The sequence below is a fragment of the Taudactylus pleione genome, unplaced genomic scaffold (genome assembly GCF_031769625.1).
Source record: "Taudactylus pleione unplaced genomic scaffold, aTauple2 ptg000113l, whole genome shotgun sequence".
Taxonomy (NCBI): domain Eukaryota; kingdom Metazoa; phylum Chordata; class Amphibia; order Anura; family Myobatrachidae; genus Taudactylus; species Taudactylus pleione.
This window is the reverse complement of record NW_028284515.1, coordinates 8,297,513-8,321,534: the sequence shown is the minus strand read 5'-3', so window position 1 is coordinate 8,321,534 and position 24,022 is coordinate 8,297,513. Positions and strand designations below refer to the sequence as shown.

The 24,022-nt window shown below is 42.9% G+C and overlaps 1 protein-coding gene across 6 annotated transcripts in view; it reads right to left on the bottom strand.

The window, feature by feature from the left end:
- Positions 1-5,741: 5,741 nt before the first annotated feature.
- The window catches only part of SIPA1L1 (signal induced proliferation associated 1 like 1), a 289,676-nt gene continuing 271,395 nt past the window's right edge, over positions 5,742-24,022 (bottom strand). For 5 of the 6 annotated variants that reach the window (XM_088471233.1, XM_088471227.1, XM_088471232.1 and 2 more), the window contains 5 exons: positions 23,508-23,654; positions 22,863-22,919; positions 22,426-22,540; positions 16,703-16,784; positions 5,742-8,484 (listed from right to left, as the gene is read on the bottom strand). In XM_088471233.1, the coding sequence (XP_088327359.1) occupies positions 8,341-8,484; positions 16,703-16,784; positions 22,426-22,540; positions 22,863-22,919; positions 23,508-23,654 (545 nt within the window). In that variant the 3' untranslated portion in view covers positions 5,742-8,340. The remainder of the gene's footprint in view (positions 8,485-16,702; positions 16,785-22,425; positions 22,541-22,862; positions 22,920-23,507; positions 23,655-24,022) is intronic. The other variant, XM_088471231.1, reaches the window with a different exon arrangement.

Below are 24,022 nucleotides of genomic sequence, written 5' to 3'. Positions count from 1 at the left end.
GATTTCACTGTGCCTTTACACAGGGGCTCTCATCCCCAGTCCTAATTCATTATTTTCCCAGTATACTCAGGGACATCTCAGTGATTAACTATTATAGTTATTATATGGACAAGTAAAGGGTCATGGTGATTTTTTATTCTGTGTGTTCTCCTACACATTATTTAGAAACCCAAGATAAGTGGCGCTGTAGTAATCAAGTGAGGATAAAAAATCTGCATATACTTTGCTCAACCAAAGGAAAGGTGGCTAGCCCCTAAGATAGATATAACAAAGAAAAACAGAACAACTGGGAGCACAATATATCACAGAAAATCTGGGTGGAGAGACCGTAATATTAAAATGAATGTGTCTCTAACCTGAATAGAGAACAAGACAATGTGGTCAACGCATTTAAAATAAATAAGCATTTAATGCACAGTAAAAAATATCTAAAACATATTGGCTGTGAATACTTCAATAGATCTGATAATCGATGTATGTTTGCCTGACACATATCCACAAGTACTAGTTAAAATAATGACATACAGCGCTGTTAAAGAAAATACAATAAAATAAAAAACAAAAAACACACAGCAAATAGAGAACAAATGATATGAGAAATTCTCCTCATTCAATGGGGGAGTAACTTGGTAGGCTCCTTTGGTAACCTATATGATGTACATGTGGCAAGGAGACTATAAAAAAATTGTATGTACTCGTTTAAATGTGCATATCCATATGAGCAGTCATTGATGTCTTTGGGAATAAAGACTCACACTTAAAATGTAGTACATACATGTAGTAAATGGTTGTACAAGGTAGCCTGTAAGGTAGTATAATGGATATTACCTGAGCCGGCGAATTGGTGGCCGGGTAAGGTGATCAGAGGGCAGTGTCCGGATTGCCACTCTGTGAATGTAGGCTGTCCATTTGTAAAAAGACTAAGGCCCTCATTCAGAGCCGCACGCTCTGAATGAGGGCCGTCCTCCATAACTATGGAGCGTCCCCCCGGACGCTCGTATAGCTGTGGGTCACCACCCACAGCCTATACGAGCGTGCAGTTTGATGGCCGCGATGGTCTTGACCATCGAAACTGCGAGCCGGAGCCTGCGGTTGAGGTTTTCAACCGCAAGGCCCGGAGTGATTTTGGCTCTATCGGAGCCAAAATCACTCCCACTGACATCACTAGTGATGTCAGTGGGCCGGCTTCTGACGGTAGGCGTTCCCTTGGGAACGCCCCCATCAGGGAGGCACGCCCACCAAAAGGGCCGTGCTGTCAATCAACATCGACAGCACACCCCCTTTGATCAGACACAACGAGCGAAGGACTTTCCTTCGCTCGTCGCATCTGGCGCATGCGCACGACGGAGCTCCCGCCGTCGTGCGCATGCGCAGTGCACAACATCGACCCACTTGCGAGCGGACAGCCGCTTGCGAGTGGGTCTGAATCAGGGCCTAAGTCCCGTCTGTAATGAATGGAGTTCTATGTGAGCACTGAAAGTCCGGGTGTTGTCTTTCAGGATAAGCCGTTCTGGGGCTTAAGCGGGTCCCGCTATCAAGTGAGCTCACTGCAGTGTGTAACCAGGTGAAGAAATTCTTTGTGCAGTCACTGTGCACAGCAATAAAAAGTCTGTTAACTTTCTGGATCTCCACATGTAAGGTTTCTAACGCGTTTCTCAGCCTAAGTAAGTCTGGCTGTTTCTACATTCCCTAACCCTCCTTCTTGCACCCTCATCCTAACCCTCCCTGTTAGTGCCTAAACCTAACCCTCCCCCTTGGTACCTAAACCTAACCCACCCCCCTTAGTGCCTTACCCTAACACCCCCACAATGGTGCCTAACCCTCCCAGTGGTAACTAACCCTAACCTTCCCCCCTCAAAGCCTAACTCTAACCCCCCAGGGTGCCTAATGCTAGCACCCCCCGCGGCTAACAGCACCCCGGCTTACCTTCAATCGGGATGCCGTCTGTCGGGATTCCGGCATCGGTCTGTGGGCTGGAGTTGGGATTTAGCCGCTTATGTTAAATCCCGGGTCAGGATTCCGATGCCGGGATTTCAACCGACAGCTTCCCGGCTGTCTGTATTTTAACAACATCCCCTTTTGCCCACCCTCAACATTGTAGTCACATTAAAAATTGTTGGAAAAATAGTCGTTTTAAAAAATGTCTCTAAAAAAACCCAAACCCTTCATTTAATTAAAACAAAACCCCACCAAAAAAAAAAAAAAAGCATACACATTCCAGAATAATAATAGGGGAAGATGATGGCTGTTCAAGGAGAAATGTTAAGAATGCCAGTCGAATGGCTAACATTCCCTTTTTTTTTAACAATAGATATTTGAGTTTCAATTTTAAACAGATACAGAAATATTGTAAATAAAAATAAAATTAGGTAAAGTAAATAAATAGAGATAATATAATAATATCAACATTAACATGTACAGAAATGAAATCAAATAAAATAAAAGGAGAAAAAAAAAATAGCAGGATCTTAGTTAATACACATTCAAGAGATATACGTATAAATATCACATTTTCAAAGCTGTATTGTATGAACCGGTTATAGATCATCAAAACAAACTTTTGGAGCTCAAGAAACGTCATTATCAGAAGGGGAATGTAGAATTCCAAGATCAACTGGACCAGATCTCAAGGGATGTCCTCCCTGACTATCCCTATTTTCTGTCCATTTAAACCACAGCATATGGGGCGATGAGACCGCAGTAGAGTATTTGCTTTCCGCTGTCTCAAAATCGCAATGGCTTTGAACCTTATTTATTATATGGCCTAAGCTGGGCACGCTATCTGATCTCACAGCTGAGCAATAGCAGCTTTTGCAAAAATTAGAATTTGCCCCATTATATATCTTAACATTCGCTTTTTATGTAATTTTATCTATATGATGCAGTGGATGCTTGCAACAATGGTGTCCCCAGTAGACCTCGACCTGCTGATGTTGATCAGCTCTTGATGGAGAGCCTGCAACTGCCCGTGATGGCCCTTCATGGAAAAACACATATGATTTGAATGGACATAGTTTTTAAATATCCAGTAACTAACTAGACACCATTACACCAAGAACATTTTGCTTTTACACATTTACCTCCTCATCAGTTTTTTGTGTGGTTCTGGCTGAAGACTTTTTCTTTAGTGGTGCTGTGAACAAACAGGTACTTATCTAGACAAGCGAGATAACTTTACAGATGATTATATGATCGCATATATGTGTAAGACATATATGAAGACCGTAAAAAACTTTTTTTTTTGTAAATTATAAACACTTATCGGGCTGTGGGGAAGCGTCAGAATTGTGCACATTTACCCCTTGTACAATACAACTAGAGTAGATTGTGCTGTAGCAACCCAATATAAATTAATTAGCATAACTCAGTCAGGTGCCTTGAATAAAAATACATTCTGATATAAAATATGTAAACCTAAATGGATGGGTATGGGATGCCGGCAGTTAGAATCCAGACGCCGGCAACCAGATGAAGTTATAGAATACCAACACTTTGCTGGTCAGTATTCTAACCCTCCCCCTCTCTGTTGCCTGAACCTAACCTCCCTTCCCCCTAGTGCCTAAACCTAACCACCCCCTTCCCACACCCTAAACCTAACCCTCCCCCTCTCCCTAGTGCCTAACCCAAACCCTCCCCCAACCCCACTACTTACCTTCAGGAATCCGGTGGTCGGGAGGATTCTGGCGCCAGCATTCTGAGATTATACAGTAGCTATCTATGAGGTGGTGGATATTTGGACTGATGGAGAAAATGGCTTGATAAAGGTCTCAAGGGATCGAAACATTGACATGACAACTAACAGTGTGGCTCTTTTTTGCTGGCGAATACATTTGAAGCTGTGGTGAGTGCCCTTTTTCTGTGTGTATATATAAAGAAGTTGCAATGTATCAAAATAGACAACACAAATAATGTAGTGTAATCAAATTTCAACACTGTCTCCAAGGGTGCCTCAAAGCCAAATATATAAGGTCTATATATAAAGGGTTCATAAGACCAGCCAATTGCAAACTGTTACCTGGTATTTCCAGCTGTTTTAGATCAGGTGGGGAGGGTTGCTGCATTCAGTGCCAGTGGTAAAGTCAGTGGACATTAGTTATCCTGGAAAAGGCAAAATAATCTGGAAACATACACATGGTGACTTGTTAGAGATGATGTCCTGGACTGTGCAGTAAGTGGCTCACTGTATACATGATCCAGGAGTCCATTACAGTGCAGTAAGAGTATCTCGCTGTATAAATTAATCTACCGGGAGTCCATTACAGTCCAGCGATAGTGGCTCAATGTATGAATAAATAGAGACCAGGAGTGTGTCTTATGGAGGATTCACTACTTTCTCTGCAGGAGCTTGAGAGCAGAAGTGCTGGACTGCTTACTGGCAATGTACAAATCAAGCTGGTGTGCGCAAAGGTCAAGCAGTCTGACACTAGCAGCAGAATTGTAAGCCGGTCCTCAGAAGATCCATATACAGCCGCTAAGGGCCACTCTGTGAAATTGTTAGCTCTGCCTTATGCGTTTCATCATGGCACACATGACTTTTTCAAATGCAGAATGAGGAAGCCAGCCCAGCAGTCTTTTTATTGCATTAACTCAGGTGATACAAATTAACTATATAAGAAGAGGCAGTGGCAGCACCAATTATCAGCTAGCCAGGCACTTACAGACTGCCTGGCTAGCTGATAGCCAGACATAGCGGCTATTTTTATATTCAAAGCTGCCAGACCACTGCTTATTATTCACAGCCTACAGATGACAAGAGCATACTGATCCTTCCATTGATCGCTAGCCATGTGCAGATCGCAGCCAGCTGGGACAAAGAGTACACCATTCACCAACCAATCCACGGGCTATTTTACAGTCAGGTCAGGGTAAGCATTTTGCTGTGAAATGGAGTCGTTATTATTAGAGCTGACTGCTTATCGACCTTTGGGAATTTTTCAATACAACATTTGTTCATTTGGACTTATAAATAGTAATTTGATCAGTTCGTATATAGATATGTATTTTAATACTGGAATGCTCTGTGCTTTTATAAGATTTTGGTTTATCTATCTTATAAATAAAATTAATTGATCTGTTTGCCCGGTTATGCATTCGGGCTCCCTGCACCGATTGGGATGAAACCAACGTGAGTGGTCCAGTTGGATCTTGGCAAGGTTTTAGGGGGATTAAGGGGTGGCAATTAGTCTGGGATGCCTAATGGAGTGGTTTGGGTACCGGTCGGACCTCACGGCATAAAGCACCGGGCAGAACTTCCCTCATGGGTGTGTTGGAAGAGCTGCTAATTATTTTTTTTAAATGTTAACAGTTACATCCAAATGTTTTTATCAGAACTACAATGCCACCTGTCATGTTTCCAGGGCGACGCTGGACTGGTATACAGAAAATGTGTTAATTGTTTTCTAATTAATGTCTTACTGTTTTATCTACAGTATGGCTGACTCAGACTTTAAGCCTATATAGTGTTTCCCATACCCATAGCGTTATCCACCCGCCCCTCCTTTTTCTTGCCAATCTGTGCACTTTGATTTGAACAGTGTGACTTCACACTGAGTATGGCACCAGCTAACTTTTGTTGGTGTTAATCCAATAGTATAAAGCATAATAATGAAGTTCTGCATAAAAAAAAAAAAAAATAGCCCCTATGTTATACAGTATTGCACATATATATTACAACCTAAATAATTGTTTGTCTTTATCATTATTTGAAATGCTCAGCAGGTGTGTGAATAAAACACAGAAAGCTCTTTTAAAACCAGTTTTATTGTCAGGATTTTACAAGTTTTCTCTGCAACCTCAGATACAATAACTTTGTTGCAAAATTCTAATAAATAGCCTGCCTCAAGCACCTCCCTTTCCAAAGAGGAGAAATCAAAACAAGATTTCCAAACAATCGAGAGGTTAGCAAAAAATTCAATTTACAAGTTACATCAGGCATTATTATATAAATCTCCTTCATACAGTCATAAAAAAAAAATAAAAAAAAAATAAGGACACTCAAAACACTTTGATCGCCATTATAAAATTTCACCAAATGACTTTGGCAGGGTAAATAATTAAACTGCAAGCATCTTGTCTTGGGTGAAACATAATATTTCTGTACATGCCTTTTTATCTACTAAAAACAAAAACAATTAAGCAGAAAAAAAAAATATCACATTTTTTAAACATTGCAAAAGAAAAAATGCTTCAATGTGTCACAAACATTACTAATGAAGCCTTGCAAGCAATACTTTTTCAGAGAACAAATTACATTTTCATACAAAATATAAATCTCTCTCCCTAGATAGAATCTGGTAGCAAATATAGGGTTTGGTTTAAAAATTTTGATATAGTTAACTGGTTATTTTGAGAATATGTATATTTCATTGTGTAGAGTAGCACATAAAACTGTAGGCTGCTGGGTGGAATATGGAACTTTTTTTTTTCCGCCCTTACTATATATATTGCTGAAATATTTTGCCCAAAATGACTTTCTAAATTTCTTCATTTTTTTTATTTCTTTAGTACCATAGAAACCAATATGACCATTGCTGGTTCCATAGCAACAAATTATTCTTAAAATACAGCTTAAACTATGCTGTACAGGCACCTACTGTATATGCAATTGGGAATATTTTATACAAGATTGCTGCATACAGAATCCCCAAATTGTATTTTGCATTCTAGAAATGCTGTGTTGTGTGCTTCTAAAAAGCAGAAAAATTAACAGCTTGTCAAAATATGCAAAAACGTTACTGCGCTGGTGTAAATTAAAAAACAAACACACTTTTTTGCTTTAAATTTTTTACTACAAATTTTGGAAACATCTGAAAAAGTAGGATTTAATTAACTAAGGCCCCCCAAGAACAAACCGAATGATCTAAGGGTCCGGTACATCATCTCTGTCGATTAAGAGGTGTGGGGCATGGAATGCTATAAAGATCACTGACAGACATACCAAACACAGCATCAAGCTAGTCCTCCTCCACATGCTGAAGCACAATCTAAGAACCTAGCACAGCACATTATGTAATGCAAACTATGACATGTGTGTTATGTACATTACAACAATGAAAAAGTAAACCTTGATTATGGCAGCGACTAAACAACGTTTAGGCCCCTGCATTTTTGTGTCATCAGTAGATTGGAGGATTATTGCTGTTTCATCATCAAAAAATTTAAAAACAACTAATTATCTATACTACAGTAGTTGGGGATAGGGAAGCATTAAATAAGCCAATTGATACATGACTGTAGTGTACAGCCAGGGGCGTAGGGAGGGCGGTTCCACTGGAGCGCAAGCCCCAGGCGCCTTAGTTGCCAGAGGGCGCCCTGAAGTCGGACTCCAGAAGCAGCTGTCAAGTAGTGTCCAGCCTGCCAGATGCTGTGATACAGAGCAGCAGTGGCGTCCTGTCCTGCCTTCCTGCTGCTCTAGTGAGAGGAGCTTGTGCTGAGCCCCGATTGGTGGAGCTTAGCACATGTTCATCTGACCCCAGCAGAGCGCGGGGCTACAGCAGCATGTCAATAAGGAAGAAGCTGCAGGGTCCACATTAAAGGTGAAAGGTGTACCCAGTTATGTCAATCTCCCTCGTTGTATGACCCTGCGTGTGTGTATGTGTGAATGTGTGTGTGTGTGTGTGTGTGTGTGTGTGCATATACATATATATATATATATATATATATATATATATATATATATATACACACATACATATATACACATATACATACACATTAATATATATATCTATATCGGTTACAGCATATAGTAGCACACACTTTTGGGGGGGGGGGGATGTCTGTAGCACATTCCTGCTCCGGGCTCTCTGGCCACATGCAACACCTCTGTGTACAGCATACTATAAAAGAGTCACTGATTCTGTTGCTTACTGGTAACCAAGCAACACAATATAGAAGCTGTTCCTTACAGCTTACAGTACATGTTAGTGAATGGCTTGCATTGTTTTTGTTATGCACTTTTGCATTTGAAACAGAACCTATTAAAAAAAATGGTAAATATGTTTTATGGCAATAATATTAAATTTCTTGTTCAGGGATTATTGCCCAAAAAGTGACCAGGTTTGGCAAACTTTTTGCTTCCAAAACTGTACATTTACTAATGAAATATTCACATTTCAGTTGTTGCATGTATTATTTTGTGTTATCCCTGGAACATAGGCAGTTATTACAGTAGTACTTTGCTCAAAACATGCAAGCAGTTGAAGAATGGGGAGACTGAGAAAGCTGTGGCTTGTTTTTGTACATATGGATCCTGGTGCAGTCAAAACCAAAAAATCTACAGTACACACCTGACTGGACGCACAAAGTCTTATATTCTGTTCTGTACAGCCTAACTGTCCCCTAATTCATGTCTATAGTGTTGAACACCCATTCTGTGAATTTCTTCAACTTGGCTGAGGCACTCTGGGATTCCTCCTGCAAGCGCATGTTGTCTTCTCGTAAGAGCTGGATTTCTGCTTGAAGATTTGTTTTCTCTTCCTTCTCCTACAAGAGCAGGTACAAATGAGGGTGAGGAAATCCTCTTAGCTACGTAATACCAATGTTAGGATATAAACAATGAACAGCTGATGCTTTTAGCCATAAGAGACGCAGATAAACAGTCCCACACAGACTCCCGATCATCCGGAATGTGCACATATGGAGGACCCGTTCTGTGCATGTGTAATACGGGTGAGTGTCAGTAATTGACAATCTGCTGCCGTTTCTGGGTGGGAAGGGGGCAGCGACGGCCTTCGTTTCTCAAAACGGAGGTGTGTCGCCGCCGTTGGGGGGAAATGGAGAGGCCAGGATCTCCGTTGGCTGACGAAGATTTCCTGACATCTTACACTCATCTGCGGTGGCCGGCTTGCGTGACCCCATGGTCACTCAACTGGCCGAGATCAGTAAGGCATGCACGAAGAGTGACACCATATTACAGCTATCGCAGCTGCTAACATGTTAGCAGCTGCGAGATCAACTGCGTCCTCTGCTGAATAACCCACAATGACAATAAAACAAAACACACACATATATATATATATATCCTACAATAACATTTAAGATATATCTTTTGCAACATAAAATATCGGACGCATGGCTGTTAAATAGATTGTCAGAACATACACAGATATGAAATGAATGCTGGAAAGCTTTCCAGGAAATATCTCTTTTGCCTGCTGTGCATGGATCTATCAAGATGGGGGAACATCGTCCCAGAAACCTGCCAAGATAGCTCTGGTTACTCCTACGCAGGCTGTTTGCAGGTTTCCAATTTAGAGTATTAAAACCAGCTGACTATCTATCTGGTCTCAGATGGATAGCTGTATGCACAGTAATCACCACTCCTGGGCTTAGTACAAAGAGCTTATATAAACAGTGTATCTGGGCTGCTCAGAGTCCAGTCATCTGCTGGCAGAGAGGACTGAGCACACTACTTCCTATTGGAAAGCTAAGATACATATTATGTAAGTAGGATACTATTCAATCTGTTCTTAGATTAAACCCCTGATTAAGTCTTGATAAAACGAAACGCAGGATGAAGGTGCAGGATTAACCACCACTAGGTGTCTGCCACTGTCAAGAGCTCACACCCTCTAGAGTGCGAGAGAGGCCGTTGAAATCTAACCATAAGTGGAGGAATACTGCATTCTGTAATAGTTTTACTTAAGAATATTTTTGCTTTAAAGCTGAGGTTCCCAAACTCCGCAATTCCAGTGCAGATATGAAGGATATCCATGCTTGAGTCCAGATCGTTAAATCAAATTGACTGAGGTACTAATTAAGTCACATGTGCTCAAGCATGGATATCCTTAAAATGTGGACTGTAACGGCAGAGTTTGGGAATCTCTGATTTACAAGAATTATTTATAAGTTTATATTTTAAAAACACTACATAACAAGTGGCCTTATGCCCATTTCTTTGGCTGCTTCTAGTATGAGGGTCTAATATCAGAACCATAATGGACAAAAAGTGGTTTTCCATTATCTGACCAATCACGTAGAAAGAAACCCCCGTTGGGAGGACTATCCTACTGAACTAAGCCCCTGATGCAGGAGTACATACGGATTCCAGATAAGCGAAAAATATGATAGCATACTTCATGCATTTTTATTGCCTTTTATGAATGGATTCTAGCATAATGTAGCACTCACTGTATGTGCCCTCTTGGCATTTTTCATTTTGTTTGCGTTAATTTAATATCTTGTACCAACATGAGATCTGTTGGGAAGAGCTGCCAATTTGTAGACTTTTTTTTAATTATTTGTAAATAATAAGAGTTATGGTATAACATACATTTGTTAAATCTTTTTCTTCAAGCTCCATAGGGTCCACAGGAATTACCTTGGGGTATGTGATTGGAGTGATCCATGCACCAGTTACAAGCTTTAGGGCCTTCTCCCACCCCTGTCTACAGACATTCAGTTTGTTACCAAGCCCAAGGCAGAAGAAGGCTAGAGGAGAAGGTAGGATAATTGTACCACAGAAACACTATCTAAGAAGAGGGAATCACTGAAATACAAAAGAAAAAGATTACCCAATAACACCAGGTGTGTTAGGGTTGGTGCCCTGTGGACCTCGAAGAAAGAGAGTTAACAAAGGTATGTTATACCATAACTCTTATTTTCTTCTTTGGGGTCCATAGGGTCCACAGGAATTACCTTGGGGATGTCAAAAAGCAATTCCCTTAAGGGTGGAGATGCTCCTGTTTAGTAGAAAGGAGAATCCGACGCCCAAAGGAAGCATCCTGAGAGGAATATGTATCAAATGCGTAAAACTTGCGAAAAGTGTAGACAGAAGACCACGTGGCTGCCTTGCACAAAGGCTGGAACTACACTTTCTTCATTTACATGAAAGCGGGATACAATCTTAGGAAGGTAACCCACCCTGGTACAAAGCACAGCTCTATCCTGATGAAAAATCAAAAAAGGAGAGCGATGAGAAAAGGCTGCCAAATCAGAGACCCTGCGGGCAGAGGAAATAGCAAGAAGAAAAATGGTCTTCACTGTTAACCACCTAAGGTCTACTGATTTCAAGGTTTCAAATGGGGGAGCCTGTAGAGCCCTGAGAACCAAAGACAACTCCCACAGAGCTACAGGAGAGACAAAGGGAGGCTGAACCCTCAGAACACCCTGAATAAAATGTCCTAACATCAGGTAGCGGGCAATCTTTCGCTGAAACCCAACTGAGAGTGCAGATTCCTGAGCCCTCAGGGTGGCCAGGCGGAGACAGTGGTCCAACCCAGAAAACAAAGCACTCAGGAGACCCTAAAAACTATAGGGTCATATTTCTTATCAAAACACCATTAACAATAGGAGTGCCAAACTCTGTAATAGATGCGGGCAGAGGAAGGCTTCCATGCCCCGAGGATCGTCTGAATTACAGAAGTAGTAAAACCCTTGGCTCTTAAGATGTAAGATTCAAGAGCCACACCGCCAAAGACAGACAGGGACCCTGTATTAACAGGTCCGGCCTTAGAGGAAGAGGCCATAGAGTGTCCATGGAGAGACTCTGAAAGTCGGTGAACCAATGGCGTCTGGGCAAAGCAGGGGCTATCAGTATTACTGTTCCGCCCTCCTGCTTGAATTTCCTGATGACCCCTTGGGAGGGAGAACAGAGGAAAAAGATACGCTAGCTTGAAGTCCCACTTTACTGCTAGAGCGTCCCCAAAATCGGCTGAGGGATCCCTGGTTCTGGACTCGTACATGGGGACCTTGTGGTATATTTATGGATAGGAGACTCTCCTTGGTCGTCCATCCTCCCTGAAAGGTGTGATGACCCATCACTGTGCCCCATCCGTGGAGGCTGGCATTGGTAGCATGGAGCACCCAATCTGGAATCCAGAAGAGGTGACCCCTGTTCCGACGAGCTGTCTGCAGTCACTATGAGGGGGAGAGCCGAATGTCTGGCGAGATGAGGATCGTTTAAGACCTTACCAGGTGATACTGACCGTCCCACAGAGACAGATTCCATCGCTGCAGGGGCATGGAATAGAACTGGGCCTATACCACCATGTTCGAAGGTGGATACCATGGACCCCAGGACCTGCATTGCTGAGTGAACTGACACGCTTTGATTGCGGAGCAATTGCGCACCCGCAATTGTAACGAACCATTCTTCTCCCCCCGTAGAAAGATCCTTTGTACCAAGGAATCCGAGTAGCACCCCCAGATGTACCATCTGTTGTGTTTGAAAAAGAGAAGACTTTTTCCAATTGACTATCCAGCCATGGTACTGTAGATAGACAATGGTCAGCTGGAGATGACATTGTAAAATCTCTGGAAACTGCGCCAATATCCGGAGGTCGTCAAGTATGGCAGTATCCTGACTCATTCTGAGAAGAGCAGTCATGACTGCCATTATCTTGATAAACACCCGAGGGGCTTGTGGACAGACCAAAGGGCAATGGTAATTGTTACTGACCAACAGCAAAACTCAGAAACCCCTGGCAATAGGTACATGCAGATATGTCCAGGGAATCATTAAATTCCCAGGATCCATTGCCAGCATAATTGCCCGTAGAGTCTACATACGGAACTTGGGCACATGGACAAACCTGTTGAGAGATTTCTGTTTCAGAATAGAGCGATGAGACTCATCTAGCTTCTAAATCAAAAACAAATCTGAGTAATAACTCCTTCCTAGTTAACACCAAGGGAACCGGGATTTTCACCCCTAAATTTAGAAGCCTGAATGGTCTACTAGAGAGCAAGGGCCTAGATAGCATCTAATGGGGGGGGTTGTGCAAACAGGGAAGTAACCATATAGGAAGGTTTCACGTAAAAAGACACTAGTCTTTTTGGAATCTGGAACAGTTTATCTGGCATGTTCCATGCTTCCCTCATAAACTCAGTGAGCTGCACAGATTGAGGTAATCAGCATTTATTAGGTTCTTAGGAGCCGGGAATACTTCATCTTCTATAATAAGGATTGAATCAACTGCACCTGCTAGAAAGGAACATCCACTGATGAATGACGCTCCTCCTCTTGGAGATACGCCCAGAGGGAGAAGCTTGTGTATCCTCAGCCTCCTCAGATTAATATATATATATATATATATATATATATATATATATAATATATATATATATATATATATATATATATATATATTCTCAGAATCTGAAAGCAGGGTGGACTGAGAGGATGGTGCAGTCCATTTATATGCTTAAACGGCTGATGCCTTATACGCCTGTAATATCTGCAGATAGGTAGATGCTAATAGCCAGGTTCTGAACTGAGGGATGTATGAGAAGATGAAGATGAAACATAGCAAGCTGTTGGAAGCAGTCGGGAAGCCGACGGATGAAATCCCCACCGCCGGCTTCCCGAATGTCTAATCCCGGCAAGGTACTAATGACAGGCGTCGACATCCCGACGCCTGTCATTAGACGTACGCCGGGAGCCCGACACCTGGCATATAGATCACAGGTAAGCCGGGTGCAGACAGCCGCTGGCGGAGGGGGGAGAATAGGGATAGGTTAGGGGCCCCCGAGGGTGACTTAGGGTCAGGCACCCCCCCCCCCCTCGGGAGGGTTAGCGTAGGTTAGGGGAAGGGGGGGTTGGGCACCCCCCCGGAGACTTAGGGTTAGGCTGCGGGGAAGGGGGGTGTTAGGGTTAGGCACCCCTAAGGGAGGGTTAGGGGTTAGAATAGGGTTAGTTAATACTTACCTTTTTACGTTCGGGATCTTCAACCCGGCTGGGTTTCTGCTGTCGGGATTTGAACCGTGTGACCGGCGGTAAATCATACAGATTCCGGCTGTAAAATCTGTGGGAATCCCAAGTGGGAGCTGATAAGCGGTCCTCTAACTGCGTCACAACCTGAGACCAGGGGAGCATTCAAGGTGACCCCTGAACAAGTGCTGGCAAGGTGGACTTTTGTGGTGTATAACAATCAACATGCAGTTCATCCTGTATGAAAACCTGAGAGGCCTACTGCCCAGGATTTTACATGAAACCAGCCCAGGGACAACAGTCTCCTGATTCCCTTTTCCTGAGACCTGGGAAATATTTGCAAGTAACCTACAACAAGTGTAGGGTTAACAATGCGAAGTGACCTCCTTCACAGAAAAAAATAAATGTGAAGCACTCTTTAACCCCCTACACCGGCAGTTTGGGGGGTAGGAAGAACAAAAAGAAAAGCATAAATCACATAAAATCCTTGCAAAAGGGTATTAAAATCAATTACCTAAACATATCAGTTTGGTAAGATCTACCATGCATATATAAATATATTTGCAAAACGACATTAAAATCAACTACCTAAACACATCAGTTTGGTAGGATCTACCTACATATAACATATTTGCAAATGGGCACTAAATGGCAGTCATATTGGTAGGATATACGTGCAATGCATACAAATATACTTATAAATAGGCACTGAATCACAAGCAACAAAAGTTGGTAGGATTCCAGTTCTATATACCTTCCTAGAAAAAAGGTATAATTAGAGATAGCCCAAATCTCCCCTCAGCCAGCACACAACTGCAGCTGAGCGTCCCTTATTCATTAGGAGAGAAGGGGATGGGCAGCCCAGTCTTCACAAGTATATGTGAAGTACAATTTAACCCCTACCCTGCAGCTGGGGGTTAACTGAAGAACTTCCCTTAGTCATATAAAGGCAACAATATAATATGACTACCTTCAGAAATATCTAGAAGTACAATTATAACTGACAGTTTTTTCAGAAAAATAAAGAGTATAACACACAGCAAACCTCAATGAATGTAAGCAATATATTTACAATAGGCTCTTAATCAACTACAAAAAGCACAAATGGCTTAGTAGGATATTGAGCTCTGTATAACCTGGCCACCAAAGGAGAGGTATACAGGGCCATGATCTGGGAAAAAGAAGCCCAAGGGAGTTCCTGCCCAGGAGCTGGTAGGCAGGACTGATGTGGGGACTCCTTGTAACAGTGACCACATAATCCATTCTGTATGAAATCCTGAGGGGGAGAGCCTGCCTGACGGGCCATACATGAAACCAGCACAGGGGCTTTTGCCTCCTGCTTCTCATTTTCTTTAGACATAACAATACGCACAATGTTATGCAAAGAAATATAATAAAGAGTGACAGTGTTCACCCCCAAAATAACCCACTCACCTGTAGCAGAGGGTTATGAGGAGAAATAGCAGTGATAGTTATGACTGGCAGTAATTCAGTAAAAACAAGGCAGTATAACACACAGCAGACTTACATAAGTCACATACAATGCAAATATATATATATATATATGCAATTAGCTCTTAGTCAACTACGAACAGCACAAAGGCCAAGTAGGATATTGAGCTCTGTATAATCTGGCCACCTAAGGAGAGGTATACAGGGAGACTGACCAAACCTCCTGAGATTTGCAGCTACCGAGAGCACCTGAAAGTGGTCTCTGGGCATCTCATATAACAGAGAGGCAGGTAGGAGCAGACGGAGGAAACCTCATCTCTGGATACATGGCCGGCGCCATTATTATCCCCGGCTGCCTGATTTCATGCCCCAGTGGTCTAGTGGGGGAGGCAGTCTTACCCTGGTTCCTCACAACAGCGGCATCCGACAGGACTCCACTGCCGGAGGACGGACTGCCACGTGGTTCCCTGCTGTCAGCGGTTAGCGGGGAACCACCTTACCTGCATCCCCGATGTCTCTGGCTGCAGTCCTGGGCTCAGCGCTCACTCCGCTGATGCCCGTCGAAAATCACCAGCTCTCTCACTTACGGCGCTGGCGGGGGTAGACTGAGCAGCAGCACGGGCGTCCATCCGGATGCCTAGTGCTGCTTACTCATAGGCAAAAAAATAAACTTGCTTGGGACTGCTGAGTCAGTCCCCTGTTCACAAGGTGCAGTCCTGTGCACCAAACAAAAAACTAAATTCCTGTAGCCAAGGGTGGGGTATATATGGAGGATGACCTAGTTCATCCTGGGAGCAAAAGCTTGTAATTGTTTGGTGGATCACTCCAACCACATACACAAGCAGCAGGGCATATATATATATATATATATACATATATACATACATACATACACACACACGCATACATATATATGCTAGTGAGTTTCTTAAATCTAAAATAACTGATCTTTATACTATACTGAATTTGTCCAACGTCCTGCAGATTTAGGGGTCAATCCAATTAGCCCCAAGTTCCCCCAAAGTAATCGCCGGCCTTACAGTAACTCTGAACTCGGTGCAGATGCCCCTACACTGTTGCAACGGCAACTAGTCCCCTTTGTGGCTAACTGGATAGATCCCTTATTAGTTAAAGAACTACATGATCACTTAGCAGGGTGGTGGTTCTCTATCTACCAGCAGAGAAAGACAAGCTTGCGAGATAAGCTAGCAAGTCTCCATACATCAGGTAGTCTACGTACAGTCAGCAGGTTGGAAGATTCATACAAACTAGGCTAGTTAAGAGCAATTTGTGCTTTGCCCTTTATCAGATCTCATTTATACACCGGTTTAAAGTTGGAGGATGTGGCTTCAACTGTGTAATGGAGGGGGGGAGGTATTACGAATTCAGCATTACTTGTTATGAAATGGTAACTGGAGCATAACATTTTTTTTCCTCCTACTCTGGCATTTAGATGATCTTTAAAGTGAAACTAAGCCCAAAGCACATAAGATCGTTACATCAGAGGAATTAGCATTATTTATGTAGATCATTATTATTAAGTTTACATAACCATAATTTATACACTTTGGGACATTAGTGTTTTCATGCCTGCTATACCTTTTTAAGGTCATACTGCAACATTTTCAGCATGCTCTCCAGCTGTTCAACTTTTGAGGCAAGTGAGGTGGGAGACTCTTTCCTGTAATAAAAAGTAAAGAATGTCCAAAGCTTCCCATGGTGCTTAAAATAAGGATGCATAAAATTCTGCGAATAGCAAAAAAAACCAAACAAACAAAAAAAAAAAACTTACCAAGATACATTAAAGTTATAGCATTTGCATACAGGGTTTAGAAAAACAAATGGTTCCCTAAGTTTCCTTTGGCTGTCAGGACAAGCAGGGATTTGTAGTTCCACAGGAGAGTTATAGGGTGCTAGACTTATCTATGGTTTTTATTTAGATATTTAAACATATAATTATTAATTTACACAGAAGCGCCAAGAATCAGGTTACGGGAGGAAAAATTGGCGTTATGGCAGACTTACCTAGATAACTCCTTTTCTTCACGGTCCATAGTGTTCACAAGCATATCATGGGGATATTATGGTTGGAGACCAGGCACCAAACAGTGAAAGCTTCAGCTCCCAGGATGCTCCGGGGTCCTCTTCCATATATACCCCGCCCCTAGCCATAGAACTTCAGTTTAGTTACCAAGCCTCAAGGCAGGAGAAGGAAGAGCAATCAAACACCAGAAACACTCTTACACAAACTGAGGGAATCTGTGACGGAAAGAAAAAATTACCCATGCAGCCAGGTGCGTCAGGGTGGACCTGTGGACCCTATGGACCTCGAAGAAAAGGAGTTATCTAGGTAAGTCTACCATAACTCAAATTTTCTTTTTCAGGGTCCATAGGGATCCCATGGGGATGTCCTAAAGCAGTTCCCCTAGGTTGGGGGACGCTCCTGAGCACAAAGGAGAACTCGTCGCCCAAAGGAAGCATCCTGAGAGGCAAAAGTATCAAAGGTATAAAACCTAAGAAAAGTGTGGACAGAAGACCACATGGCTGCCTTGCACAATTGTTCAGCAGAGACACCACGACTAAATACCCACGATGGCCCTACAGACAGAGTAGAATATGCTGTCACCGTGCTTGGGACAGGGAGATCAGCCTGTGTGTACGCCTGAGAGATAGTCATCCGTAGCCATCTCACCAGAGTCTGCTTATTAGCTGGCCATCCTCGGTTATGAAAACCATATTATTCAAAAAGATATTTCTAACAGGATTTGTGCGCTCCACATAGATACGGAGAGCACAAACTACCTCCAGGGAGGCTTCACCTACAGAAAGATCTGGAGCCTGAAAAGCTGAAACTACAATTTCTTCATTTACATGAAAACTGGACACTACCTTAGGAAGGTAACCCTCCCTTGAACGAAGAACTTTATCCTGGTGAAAAATAGACCCCATTTGTTTACCAAGAGCTGAAACACTCCCGGATGGAGAGACCACTCTCCGGCGTGTATGTCCTGGCGACTTAGGAAGTCTGCTTCCCAATTGAGTACTCCCGGTATGAATATTGCCGAGATGGCCGGAAGATAACGTTCTGCCCAAATCAGAACCCTTGTCACTTCTTTCATGGCTGTGTAACTTCTTGTGCCTACCTGATGATTGAGGTAGGCCACTGTTGTCGCATTGTCAGACTGGATCTGGACCGGCTTGCCCTGGAGCAGATCCTGTGCCATGACAAGTGCATTGTATACTGCTCGCAGTTCTAGAATGTCTATTGGCAGATGACTTTCTTGATTTGTCCATCTTCCCTGAAAGGTGTGACGACCTGTCACTGCTCCACATCTGAGAAGACTGGCGTCTGTGGTGAGCAGCACCCAATTTGGAATACAGAATGGGCACCCTTTGTTCAGATGATCCTTTCTCAGCCACCGCAGGAGGGATTGACAAACCTCTGGAGTAAGAAGGATCTCCTGGGACTTTATTCGATGATACTATCCATTCCACCTGGAGAGAATCAATCTTTGCAGAGGCCTGGAATAGAACTGAGCATCCCCCACCAGGTCGAAGGTGGATACCATTGATCCCAGGACCTGCTTTGCTAACAGAATGGATACCCTTTGCTTTCGAAGCAGCTTGCGTATTCGCAACGATTGGGCCACAATCTTGTCCTCTGGCAAAAACAGTCTGTGCCCGAGAATCCAGAGGAGCTCCCAGATGTACCATCTGCTATGTTGGAGAAGTGATGATTTCTTCCAATTGATGATCCAGCCGTGCTTTTTTAAGTAGGCTATGGTCAGATGAAGATGGTTTGGTTAAATAACCGGAGTCTGTGCCATTATTAGAAGTTTGTCCAGATATGGCAGAATTTGACTCCCTGACACAGGCCATTATTTTGGTAAATACCTGGGGAGCAGTAGATCAGCCAAAGGGTGGAGCCTGAAATTGGTAATGTTGCTGAAAGACAGCAAACTGTAAAAATTGCTGGTGGGATGGTATAATATGAACATGCAGATATGTATCCTGAATGTTCAGGGAAACCATGTAATCCACCGGCTCCATTGCCAAAATAATTGATCGGAGAGTTTCCATACGAAACTTGGGTACATGGATGAACCTGTTGAGGGTTTCTAGAATCAGTCTAGGACAATATGCCCTATTCGGTTTCTGAACCAGAATTAGATTGGAATAATAACCCCTTCCCTGTTAAGACACAGGAACCAAGCCAAAGCCTTTACCGCATCTGCTGGAGGATCTGTGCAAAAAAACCTTCTGGGGAGGATGCCTCCTGAAAGTGAGGTTATACAAGAGAGACCACTTCTCGGACCCAGGCATCTGTTATTGTTTGACGCCAACAATCTGCTAACTGAAGAAGTCGGTCTCCCACCCTGGGATCCCACAGGAGGAGGCCCGCCCCATCAGGCAGGGGGTTTGTCGTCCAGTTTAGAAGCTGGACGTCTTGCCGGGCCAGACCTCTTAGTTTGTCGCCTTGATATTTTGGCGAAAACTAGACGTCCTAGAGGAAGGCTGTTCCCTTGCATGTCCGTGAGAATGGAAGGACCAAAAAGAAACCTGCCTAGATTTTATAGTCCCGTAGATGGCAGACCTGCTGACTTTGAAGCTGCCAGAGTAGCTATTATTTTATCCATAGAAATTTAAAACTTCCAGCACCTTCATTGATCCTGCATCAGCTTTCCAGGAACTTAACCAAAGGGCCCTGCGTGCCCTTTGGTTAAGCTGCTGATGCTTTACAAGCTAAAATTCCAGCATCTACAGCCGCTTCTCCCAGATAGGAAGCCGCTTCCTGTATATGGGAGATATACATCATCTGCTCTCTAGTAGCATTTGGTAGAGAATTTTCCAATGGTCCCATCCATCCTTCAACACAGCTTTGGCTACCCAGGCTCCAGCCATAGTTGGACGAGTAACAGCTCCAGAGGATGAAAAGATCGTTTTAAGACATGCTTCAATCTTTTCATCCGTGGAATCCTTAAAGGAAGATGCCAACAGAATAGGCAATGTAGCATTTCTGATTAAATGTGTCACATGAGCATCCACAGTAGGAGGTACCTCATGCCTCATCCATAATTGACCACCTTCCGATGGTGATCACTGGAGCCTTGTTACTATGAGCCGGTTCATCATCCTGAATGTCTAGGATTGATTTAACTGCCTTCATCAAAGAAGGAACATCCACCGTAGACGGATGGTCTTCCTCCCCTGAGTTAGACCCTGGAGAGGAACTTTGCGCATCATCTGAAACCTCTGATGATGCATCTGAATCGATATGTTGAGCAGACTGATAAAAAGCTAACTTGCGCTTAGGTGCCTTAGCAACTACAGGTTTGCTATCAACATACCTTGACTAGAATGGCCATCAACATCCTTCCAGAAAAAATGCATGCGGTTCAAACATAGCCTGCTGTGGACACCCCATCCAAGGACGCATAGTGGGAGCAGCCATACGATCCACAAACTGCTTCATTACCTGGACAAAGAGGTTACCCAAGAAGGCTCTTGTCCAGGAACAGGAAAACTGGACTAGTTAGGTGGTTCCTTTATGACAGCCAACACACAAATCATCCTTAATGTCCTGAGGGGACAAATAAGATGATACATGATTTACATGAAACCAGCACAGAGAGCTCCTCCTCCTGTATCCCTTTATCTTTTGACATGTTCAGTAAAGGCAATCCCGGGGCCTGACAGCAGCGGCTTCTGGTGCGTCTCTGAAACAAGAAGGACTGCCGTTCGCAATTTCTCGTAAGCAAGGAATCACCTTACCTGACATCTCTGTGCGTCCGGTTGCAGTTCAGGTCGTAGCATTACGGCTAGCAAGCTTAGCCGTGACCCGCCGAAATCACCAGCCCAGTTACTGATGTTGCGGCACGGCGGAGGAAGGTGGAGTCGCCGTATAGGCGTCTTAATTCAGATGCTTAGTACTGTCAATCCAAAAACGTAAAATAAATCATAAACTAAAAGCTTAGGACTGCCAGAGCAGTCCCCTGTTATAAAGGTGCGTCTTGATCCTGCCGCACCAAACGAACAACTGAAGTACTATGGCTAGGGGCGGTGGAGGACCCCGAGGCATCCTGGGTGCTGAAGCTTTAACAGTTTAGTGCCTGGTCTCCAACCATAATATCACCATGGTATCCCTTTGGATCCCTATGGACCCTGAAGAAGAAAGGTTAAAAGGAAAATAGCATTCCAACATACAGCCTAGAAACAATGTTGCGTGCCATGGTGATTTTATTGTCAAGTAATATCTCGGTTTGGTAAGCAACAAAGAATTATAATAATAAAACAATCCAAATTTATAAAAATAATTTACAGATGTGTCCTCATACACCTTTTTTTTTAAAAAAACTGCCAAATAGCCCTGTTTGGGGCGCCATGGACTTTGCGACTTAGCCAAGCAAAGAATTTTATTCCTAAAATTTGGGTCTTCACACTGTGAAGCAACAAAACTACAGTGCAAGCGTACACATGGGCTGGCAGTACTTGTACTTCTATTTGCCATTAAGTCGCAAACCAAAAGGTTTCGATACAAGCTGCCAGGGACAATCCTTCCACCGCAGCTCATTATGCTTAATCTGCGACTTTATACACATTGTACAGCAATTCCTTTGTGACAAAAGTAGTAACCTAACATCCCTGGTACATTGTGAGCGACAACGGTGCGACTAAGACAATATATAGGAAAAATAACTCTTTGCTTCACGTGGCGGAACTCCACGGGCACATCTGTATTAGATGGTGATCATTTTCTCTTACGTCTTTGAAAAAAAAAATATATATTATGTTTTAAGGATACTTACTAATGGCTTCCAACTAACCAAAAGTTTCTCTATGATGACAGCTCTTTCTATCACAAAGGCAGGCTATATAGCTGCACACATAGGACCTCATTTACAGTTAGGGAAAAATCATGCTGAAATGCAAGCAGTACGAATGCAATGATTTTGTATGCAGGGAAAATACTACCTACTTTTGCATTCAACATACATACACTTTGTAGTTTTACTTGTACACTGGGATTTAGAGTGGAGTTAGGATGCTTTACTTACTCTCCACCTGTAAATCTGTCCCAGCATTTTAAAGTTGTTCCTTATAGGGCAAAATTGTTTTCCCAATGTGCCCTTTCCAGCTGGGTTTACTACTAACTCTGAATGTGATCCATAGTAGATAGGTTACTGGTAGCTTGTAGGCCAAGTCCAGGTGGACCTCTTGCTTTGCTGCTATTTTTAAAAATGCCATAGCCATGTACCCTCACCATGCTTCCAGGAACATAGACAGGTGTTTACATGAACCACTAAGGACTCCAGAAGTCATACCCGTAGTATGTGCTGGATGGAGACGTGGCTTGGCCTTCTAACTGGTCACCGACTGAAGCTGAACTCCCAGGTCTATGCTCATCATCCGTAGAGGCAAAGAAGGAGGCTCTCTGATCTATTGGGACATCAAAATAGTCAGTTCTACAGCTTAAAATCTTAAAAAAAAGATGATATATAAAACACAAATGGGTATAAATGTTTGCAATAAACAATTAAACGTTCGTACACACGTTACAAGTCATCTATGCATCTAATAGTAACATTTTCAAACAATATGGAATTTTCACTTAATCGCTTTTCTCCTGTTGACAAACTAGGCATACTATTATTAGCATCCAATTAGTAAGTTAGGCACAAGTACACAATTATATAACATGATCATTAATATTTAGTTTAACAGTTGCCACTACTGAACAGGTTGGTAAAAGCATAAATACCTATTTGTGAAGTGCTAGAACACAGTGTGTGAAGGCCACTTCTGTGATGTAGGTCCACTGTAAGGGAAAAGCATTTATACAATCTCTGAAACAAGCTGTAAACGTGTTCATGCCACAAGGAACAATGTATCAGAGGTGGAATTTGCTTCTCTGAAAGCTGCTTTTTTTTTTTTTTTTTTTTAAATTTGGAAACCCTGAAATCTCCGTGTAATGGAGTGGACATGTACTTGTATTGTGTGGGTGGCACAGCTTGTGTATTTACAACAATGAAAACAGCTAGCTACGTTTCCAGAGTGAGGCCCTGAAAGAGACCACTGCCTGTGCACAGTATCAGACAAGCTTGTCGCTGGTTAGAAGGTACACAGGATTTAACGCTTTCAGTACAGAAAAGTTTGCTGAAGACTTGCATGTTTTTTGCATATTAGAGAGTACAGAAAAAGACAGCAGTACTCCTGATCAAAGAGTATAAACTGTAAATGTTCAAATAAACTGGGTGGGTGGTTTAATGTAAATATATACTTAGCTTATTCTTTTAAAGGGTAGATCGTGTTTAATACCATGATGCCATGGTCACAGTACTTGGGTGATTATTTCAAACAGCTGCAACATATGGAGACATTTCTGCTTCATGCACGTAACATTTACCCTCAAATGCTTTGGCAGCATCCACCAAGTTTGACCACTCTAGATCAGAGGCAGCATCCGGTAGGGGCATTAGACCAGGATCAGGCATGGGCTGTCTTCTTTGATCGTGGATATCTGTGAGGGAGGTGTCCGAGGCAGAAAACTCTCCTACATTATGCAAAACAAAACAAAAAGTACCAGTTATTTAAATAATTAGTGAAATTGTTTTTAAAACGCAGTGCAGGATAAGCCCGCGGAGCCTGCTGGCAGTCAGCATTTAGGAGACAGCTCTCCAGGTTCACTGGCTACAGTATGCATTTCCCTGGTGCGTTAAAAAGACCAGCTACCCGCTAGACTTGACTGGATTCTATGGGGGGTATCCAATTAGCCGCAATAATGGAGAAAACTTTTCGGACCCATCGCACAAATTTGCCACATCGCATTTTAGATTGTAAGTTCTTACGAGCAGGGCCCTCTCTACCCTCTTGTGCTTCTCCCTACTTTAGTTTCATCTACTTCTTAATCCCCACTAGGGC